Source organism: Carlito syrichta, unplaced genomic scaffold (assembly GCF_000164805.1).
Source record: "Carlito syrichta isolate Samal-C Ts95f unplaced genomic scaffold, Tarsius_syrichta-2.0.1 Scaffold104745, whole genome shotgun sequence".
Taxonomy (NCBI): domain Eukaryota; kingdom Metazoa; phylum Chordata; class Mammalia; order Primates; family Tarsiidae; genus Carlito; species Carlito syrichta.
The window spans coordinates 165,482-173,902 of NW_007048841.1; the positions used below are offsets into that span (position 1 = coordinate 165,482).

The 8,421-nt window shown below is 56.8% G+C and overlaps 1 protein-coding gene across 3 annotated transcripts; it reads left to right on the forward strand.

Annotated features, from left to right (window-relative positions):
* The first annotated feature begins 677 nt into the window (after positions 1 to 677).
* ATG101 (autophagy related 101) lies at positions 678 to 6,484 on the forward strand. 3 transcript variants are annotated; one of them, XM_021716228.1, is made up of 3 exons: positions 678 to 774; positions 3,402 to 3,727; positions 5,798 to 6,484. In XM_021716228.1, the coding sequence occupies exons 2-3, from the start codon at positions 3,476 to 3,478 to the stop codon at positions 6,200 to 6,202; spliced, it is 657 nt and encodes a 218-aa protein (XP_021571903.1). In that variant the 5' UTR covers positions 678 to 774; positions 3,402 to 3,475; the 3' UTR covers positions 6,203 to 6,484. The 3 variants fall into 3 exon arrangements, with proteins under 3 accessions (XP_021571903.1, XP_008064208.1, XP_021571908.1); XM_008066017.2 differs by having other exon boundaries at positions 721 to 769; XM_021716233.1 differs by lacking the exon at positions 678 to 774 and having other exon boundaries at positions 3,384 to 3,727.
* Positions 6,485 to 8,421: the final 1,937 nt, after the last annotated feature.

The following is an 8,421-nucleotide window of genomic DNA, read 5'->3' on the forward strand; positions in this document are numbered from 1 at the left end:
AACATTCTCAGTGGTGGAGGTGAATGGACTCGTCCAAATGAGGGGGATACCTCTCGCCATCAACCTTGAAAATCGAGAGATAGCCAAGAAAAAAGCATCAGCCAGATCAAAGAGCAATAAGTGACGATAATAATATGCTCATTTGCCTGTTCAGGCGATCTGGGCAGCGGCATTCGTGTCGAGGCTCGGTCAAGCTGGGCATGACCCCTGCCACAAGCCCGGGAAGGGTAGCGCCTTCCCGCACGCCGGGGCGGCGCGACTTCCGGTCCCGGCGCGCCTCCTGCCGTGGTGGTCTGGCGCCCGCGGTGAGAGAGGCGGCGTGGCAGGCGGGGCTCGCGTTGGGTTCGGGGAGTTGGGGGCTGTCCTAGCCGTCTGCCCCCTGTCCCGTGCAAGCGCGGGCGGCGGGAGCGAGGGCGCGCCTGGAACTCCCGGGTCCGGCCGGGCTCGGCACGGGGTGCCGCCCCCGAGACACCCGAGGTCCGCGCCTCCCTTGACTCCTGGACAGTGAGGTTCGCGGATGGAGGCGGGGGGAGAAACGGGACCCGGACGGGATGTCCTTCTCGCGCCCTGCCTGAGTCTCTTGATGCGGAGCCACATAGCTTTCTGTGTTTGCTTCTAGTCCGTCTCTTGGGGCCCAGCGCCCGCGCAGAGGTTGGCGCATACCTGCGGAGGTCACGCCTGCGGAGGCCGTACCTAGGCGTGAAGAGCAGGAGGAGGAGGAGGAAGGGCATGACCCGCGTCTGAGGAATCCGTACTCCAGCCTTTACACGTAAGGTGGGAATGGGGGTGCACCGGGCTCCAGCCCGGCTTGAGAAGGCGTCTGTTAGCTTTTGCACTTGGGGGGACCAGGGGGATGAGACTCTCTAGACTCTCTAGCCCTACTCTGGGAACTCCCTTGCTTAGTGTAGGGGCGTGGGGTGGGGTGGGGACGACAACGAGCTCATCACAGATCAGATGTTGTGGGAAGAAGCGTGAGGTTGGCCAGGACTGGTTTCCTGGCGGCGCGGAACCTTGAATAGCACTGAGAATAAGGGAAGAGTCTGGCATGGGGCAGAAAGTGAGGGGATGTGTGGCCTGTGTGAAGGATTGCAGGTGACGCAGTCTGGGGAGTTGTGGAAGAAAGGGGGCTGGACCAGAATTGGGAGCCTCTAGGCGGGAAGCTGCTGGGTGGAGTTAAACTGCAAGGTAGAAGTGAGTAACAGGGCGCTTGGCATCCTTGAACATGCTGGAGAGACGGGCAACCCGGCACATATCTGGAACTCCAGGTGTAGCGTGAATCAAGCAGTTGCTGTGTACCAGCGATTGCTGGCGAATAGAATGTGGTTTCTGCCCTCAAGGAACTGTCCGCCTGGTGGGAGAGAGACAAAAATGAAACCTGATGGTACCTGCTAGCACAGGTAGACCGAGCTGATGGCCAGGTGACAGACAGAGCCAGCCTGATCTCTGAGCAGCACAGGCTACTGTCCTGTGTCTAGTGCTGAATACCACCATGCAAGGGGGCAGAGGCTGGAACACACTGAGAGGAAGCTGTCAGGGCCCCAAGCAGATGGGGTGTGACGTGAGCAGGCTTGTCTCTGGGGACTGGGGTACTTTAACCTGTAGAAGGGATGAGGAGGTGACGGAAGAGCTGCCTCTAAATAAAAGCCCACAGGTGGAAAAGGGGTTTGGCTTATTTTATGTGGCTTTGGATATCAAAACTAAAACCAGTGGTTTGGAGTGCTGAGCGCCAGGTCCCTTCAGGAGAAGGAATAACTGAATGGAACTGCCCCAGGTGGGGTGGGGTGGGGAGAGTTGGTGACTTCCCTGCGGGGGGAGGTTTGTGAGTGGGACACTCAGCTGAGGAGCTCTGTCGTCCCACTCCCTCGGACTCATATTTGGTTATTTAGTAAGTTCTAAATCTCAAGTGGTGTCGCCTTGTGTCATCCATTGGCAGTCACGATAGAATGACGGTTGTAGTAGCCAACACTGGTGAACGTCTACTATTTGCCGGGTACTGCTTTAAGTTTTCTAGATGCTTGCTCATTCCATCCTCTAGACAACCCTTTCAAGGTAGCTAGTATTGTCTCTCTTGTCTATGGGGAGACAGGCACAGATGTTAAGCGACTTGCCCAAGATCACACAAGGTGCAAGTTGTAGAGCTGGGGTTCCAGTCCAGGCTGTCTGGCTCTCCAGGCATTGTTCTTCACTGCTGTTACACTATGTTTTACGTGTGTGGCCTCAATGCCCACTACCGTCCCCAATTTTTTTTTTTTTTGGAGACTCACTCTGTCGCCCAGGCTGGAGTGCAGTGGTACACTCACGGCCACTGCAGCCTCGACCTACTTGGCTCAGGCGATCTTTCTGCTTCTACCTTCCAAGTAGCTGGAACTACAGGTGTATGCCACCACCCTGGCTAATTTTTTTTTTTTTTTTATTAATTGTAGAGATGAGGTCTCCCCATGTTGCTCAGGCTGGTCTTGAATTCCTGGACTCACTCAGTCCTCTTGCCTCTGCCTCCCAAAGTGCTGGGATTACAGGCGTGAGCCACTGAGCTTGGCCTATCCCAATTTGCCCTCAGGCAAACTGAGGTTCAGACTGGTTGAGTGATTAGCTTAAGGTCACAGAGCAAGATGTAGTGGGATTCAAACCCAGGATTGTTGGACATGAAAACCCCCACGCTCTGCACTGCACTTCTCCACACCTGATGGTACTGCTCCTGTGACTGTCACTGCTGTGGTGGACTCTTAATGTTTCTTGGCCCAGGCTTTCTGCCTTATATCTGCAAGTGTTTACCCTGGAGTCTGTGGAGGACCCTGGAAATGCATGCATTTTGGTGTGTGTGTGAGTCAGGTTTGAAAGCCCAGCCTTTGTGGTGGCATTGACTACCTCTTGAAGCAGTTTATTAACCCAAAATAGTTTATAGCCTCTTTGCCCTTCAGCCAGTTAGCCTTCTGAGTCACAGCTTTGATCTCAGCACAGTGATGCCTTGATGCTTCAGCCTCCTCAGGATGTAGTCCAAGTGCCTTAACCTGGACCTTGGGGTCCCAGGTCATCGGACTCCAGTCTTTCTTTTCTCCTTCCTCCCACCTGGTGCTCTCGGCATTGCAGTCATGTCTGCCCGCCCGCATCTTCCCATCCTGTGGCCTCTCAGGGCCGGCCCAACAGGTACTGCATAGCGAGCGTGGGCCGTTCCTGCTCGAGGCCGCGAGGGAGCCCGGGCTCTGGCCGGTTGTCTGGACGGGAGCTTTGGAGCTCTTGCCCTCTCTGACCCTGAGTTTGAGGCTCTCTGATGGCCTGTGCTGCCACAGTGCAGGGATGGGCAGTGGAGGCAGGGGCCGCGTGGAGCTGAGCAGGAGTGGGCAGGTGACACGCAGACAATTCAGAAGTGTCGACATTCTGACCTGCGTGCACTCCTCTTGCAGGGTGGCCCCGGGTGGGGTGAAGCGCCCCGTCTCTGTCCTTGTCACCCACCCTCGTGTGGGCCCCCGGCTGCAGGATGAACTGTCGCTCAGAGGTGCTGGAGGTGTCAGTGGAGGGGCGGCAGGTGGAGGAGGCCATGCTGGCAGTGCTGCACACGGTGCTCCTGCACCGCAGCACGGGCAAGTTCCACTACAAGAAGGAGGGCACCTACTCCATCGGCACCGTGGGCACCCAGGATGTTGACTGTGACTTCATTGACTTCACCTACGTGCGTGTCTCCTCAGAGGAGCTGGACCGTGCCCTGCGCAAGGTCGTCGGGGAATTCAAGGTAGGGTTGTGGCATGGCACAGGGCCTTGAATGCCTTGCCACCCTGGCCTGCTGCTAGGCCAGCTACTCTTCCTGAATATCCAGGAGAAGGGCGAGCAGGAAGCCCTCTCAGCATCGTGGTCAGGCCCCTTGGGGACTGGGTCCCTGTGGTCGTGACCTGTCGGCTGCCCAGTGCTCCACAGACCCTCCTCTCTGCAGCTGCTTCCAGGTTCCTTCCACTTGGCTTTTCCCACATGAAGCCCCCCAGAGGGAGCTGTATTGGCTCGGGTGGCTGCCCTCCGAGGTGGAGTGTACCTTTGGGCTGGGTGGCATGTGTCTGTGTGTGCCTGTTGGACCTGGAGAGCACTGTAGAAGGGACATACCAGGCTGCTGATGCTGGCCACTTCAGGAGCTGGGAATGGCAGCATTGCTTTTCCTGTTGTCTTTGTCCAGAGTCACGGTGTTCCACCCTTACAGGGCGTGGATGTAACAAAGGGGATTTCTCAAGGCGCCCGCTCTGGGGTCAGAGCAGGGAGGCTGTGTGTCTTTCACTTCACAAACATTTGCAGAGCCCTTCTGCTGTGCCCAGCACTGTGTGCTTATGGCAGGGGTGGGCAAGACCCACTCCCAGGCCGCGGCACTCAGTCACCCTCACTAATTCCTCCAGGCCTAGAAAGGGCAGGTTTATGAGAGGTTTCCTAGTCAGCCTGTAAGAGAGGCAGCAGCCCTCGGTCCTCTGGCCTCCAGAGTCCGTGAGAGGCGACTGGAGCAGGAGGTCAAGAACACGGGCTTGGAGACAGGCCCCACCACCCAGCAAGCACTCACCAGTGCCTCAATTTACTTGAAAGTTAAGCTGGAATGATATCATACCTACCTCATAGGGCGTGTGTACTGCAAGGACTAAATGAGTCAACTATGTCCAGTGTTTGGGACAGAGCCTGGCACACGGTGAGCACTACAGAAGTGCTAGCCTTTCAAGGTCACACAACCTTGGTTTGTCTATGTGGGGAGGTCCTTCTCTGATGGGCAGTCAGGATTTGAGGCATCCTTACCCTCTGGGTTGCCAGGAACTGTACACACACTCCCACTGGCTCTTCGATCGCCCCGCGAGGCAGGGCAGTTACGTCCATGGCACCGAGGCAAGTGGGGCTCAGGGAAGCAGGGTGGTCTGCCAGTCACAGTTCTGGGAATGGCTGCACCAGGGTTTGATTCCGGATTGCCTGATTTCATTAATGCTGATGGAAAGGTGCTTCTGGGCCCAGATGCCCAAGGAGGAGGGCCTGCATGCCATGGAGCGGGAAGGGCAGAACCATTGGACTATTTGGTCCTGTTTGCTTTCCAGAGAAGGAGAAGATGGAGAAACAGCCGGGCCTGGTCTGCCCTTGGCCTTCCTTTCCCATTCTGTTCCTTGGCTTCTTTCTAAGCAGGGATCACTAGGCTTTCCAGTCCTTCTCCCAGCTCTTCCAAAAGAGACTGTGAACCGGGGGTGTCCTAATTGAATGCAGTGGAGAAGGCAGATAAACTGAGCTCACCAGGGATGAAGGTGCTGACGAGAGGGAGATGGAGAACATTTTGGAGGGTGGGCCAGAGGGGTGGGGTTGAGGAAGAAGGCCCTTAATGTAAAGCAAAAGAGCAAGAACTTTGAAATCAGACAATCCGGAGTCAAACCCTGGTGCAGCCATTCCCAGAATTGCGACTGGCAGGCCACCCTGCTTCCCTGAGCCCCACCTACCTCGGTGCCATGGAGATAACTGCCCTGCTTCACAGGGCGGTTGAAGAGCCAGTGGGAGTGTGTGTACGGTTCCTGGCACAGTGAGTGCCCACAGACCAGGGGTGACTCCCGTGACTTCAGTCGTTGGCCGAGCTGGAGGAGGTGGACACGGGGCAGATTGTGTCAGCTTGATTGAACAACTCAACCCCAGGCAGGCTGCGGGCTGTCCCTTCACTCATGTCTTTTACCTGCTCTGGACCTCATCTCCTGCACTCCCGGACAGAGTCAGGAGAGCGTGGTTCTCTGGTGCCTGGGAAACGGGTCCTCGCGGGGGTGAACCCTGGGGGCCTCGGCCACTCATCTGTCTCCCTTCTTCCCAGGATGCACTGCGCAACTCTGGCGGCGACGGGCTGGGGCAGATGTCCTTGGAGTTCTACCAGAAGAAGAAGTCCCGCTGGCCCTTCTCAGACGAGTGCATCCCGTGGGAAGTGTGGACGGTCAAGGTGCATGTGGTGGCCCTGGCCACGGAGCAGGAGCGCCAGATCTGCCGGGAGAAGGTGGGCGAGAAGCTGTGCGAGAAGATCATCAACATCGTGGAGGTGATGAGCCGGCACGAGTACCTGCCCAAGATGCCCACACAGTCGGAGGTGGACAACGTGTTCGACACGGGCCTGCGGGACGTGCAGCCCTACCTCTACAAGATCTCCTTCCAGATCACCGATGCCCTGGGCACCTCGGTCACTACGACCATGCGCAGGCTCATCAAGGACACCCTGGCCCTCTGAGCCCCGTGGGGCCTTGGGAGCTTCCTGCGGGCTCCCGGCCGTGGCTTCTGGGATTGTGCTGTGAGGCCCTTGGGGCTCTGAAAAACCCTGGGCCTGGGGGAGACTCCGAGGGGGCAGCCCTGGCTTCCTTGTTTCACGGTCGCCGGGCTCTGGGCATCCCCTTAGCCTTTGCTGTCGGTCAGGCCCTGCCTCACTGTCTCTCCACACCCCTTCTGGGTGCCCTCCTTCATGCTGTACAGAAGATGCTAGGACGGGGAATAAAGTTGGGAATGTGAGCTTGGGTAGAGCCTCCCTTGGTTGGTGTCCAGCATTCTTGTGAGGACACAGGTGTGTGTGGAGAGCCTTGTTCCAAAGTGGGGGAGGGATGGGGCTAAAGAGATTAAACCTGACAGATCTTCCTTTGGTTGGACATTCACGTTAGCAGGTGTTACCCACCCAGATGTGATCGCAGCCAGTCCCCTGAGTGGGCACGGGCTGAGGATCTTTGGCTCTGGGTGGTGAGAGCTCTTTCCTTGCTAAGGAAGCTGTGACATCCCTGGCCTTTGTGTTATCTGGTCTTGCTTTGTGATGGCCCCAAGAACACCCTCTGTGTCTTTGTGGTGCACACGCAGGAGGTCCCCACATGCACCAGAAAGGTCATTTGATGTGAGGGGTCTCTGGAGAGATTGGCCAGCTTGAGACTCTGACATCTCATGACAGGTCTTCTGGGTTGGACTGGCCCTGGCTGGTGGTTAGGGTGCTGCTTTTGTGACTCAGTCTCTTGCACACACACACACTCAGGTCTTTGCTGTGTGCTGTGCTTTTGCCAGTTTATTCCATCTTTTAGGATGCTTTTCAGCTACATCGGGGCAGTTCTAACAAGACTAAATGGATTGTGTGTAGGGGATGAGATGCTGGGGTGAGAAGTGAAGAGGAGGAAGGTTTGTCTTCCCCATGGTCCTGGAGCAAGGAGGTGGTTAGGATGACCAGCGGGTGTTTGCATGTTTTCCCATTTTCAAGTCACCCTTAGCTTTGTGGCATTTCATGACTGAAGTTCTGTGATGTCCTACTCTTGATCTCTGGGGCATCAAGAGTTGGAGGACTCAGGAGGGGGTTTGGGGTGGGCAAGGCCTGTTCCATCTTGTCCTTGACAGCACTGACCCCACCCGGTCCGCTGCAGTCTAGGGTCTTCTGTTTTCCTTCCATCAGGCCATCAACCAACCTAACCCCTCTAGGTGGGGGGTTGACTGGTACAGGCGTTGGCTGGCAGTGACTTTATTCTTTTTTTTTTTGAGTTAGAGTTTCACTCTGTTACCCAGGTTGGAGTGCAGTGGCACGCTTATGGCCACCTCAGTGTCAACCTACTGGGCTCCGGTGATCCTGCCATCTCAGCCTTCCAAGTAGCCGGAACTACAGGCACGTGCTACCATGCCCGGCTAATTTTTTAAAAGTTTATTGTAGAGATGAGGTCTCACCATGTTGCCCAGGCTGGTCTGGAACCCAGGGCTCAGGCAACCCTCTCGCCTCAGCCTCTCAAAATGCTGGGATTACAGGCTTGAGCCACTGTGCCTGGCCTGACTTTACTCTTAGGAAGAGAACTCAAGGCTTTCTCCGGTTTTCCAGGCGACCTAGGCAGGAAGGTCTGGATTCCCTGTCCGCTCTCCCAGTCTCTGCCTTTCTGTAGCCAGACTCTGCTCCGCTCTCCCACCCGGGGTGGGCCGTCGGACTCCCAGCTGGCAGCGGCTGCCCTTGTGGACAGTAACAGCCCCAACCTCTTGGCATTTGATTTCCCTGAGGGCCTGATTGATTCAGGGGCAGGACGGGAGCCCTGGTGGCTCAAATCTGTGCTCTCCCACTGGCCTGTAAATGTGACTCCTGAGAAAGGAGTGGGGTAGGCCTGAGACCCCAGCCACGCAACCTCTCCCTGCTGTTGCGTCTGGAGGCGACACTGGCCTGCGGGTCAGGCCTGGGAAACTCTTGAGGGGAGCGTGGAAGAGGAAGAGCTTGAATCCCTCAGTTCCTGAGTCTGCCCTTTGCTGCATCCCAGCAGCCACCTGGACTACGGGGCAGCTTAGAACTTCGGCCTAGGGACAAAAAGCCTGAGGATGGGGATCACCCTTGTTTGTCTTGGTCGGAGGGGACAGGACCCCGGCCAGTTTCTGGATGTGTCGGGCTCAAATGCACCGGGCGCAGGAGTCCACTCTGCAGGAGCCCTTTGTCTGGGAAGGGCCTGAGCGCTC

Bases quoted from the DNA above. Each gene is read 5' to 3' on its own strand.
- ATG101 (XM_021716228.1), top strand. From the start codon at position 3,476: ATGAACTGTCGCTCAGAGGTGCTGGAGGTGTCAGTGGAGGGGCGGCAG. The intron at 3,728-5,797 runs GTAGGGTTGTGG...CCTTCTTCCCAG, and splicing joins AGGTCGTCGGGGAATTCAAG to GATGCACTGCGCAACTCTGG.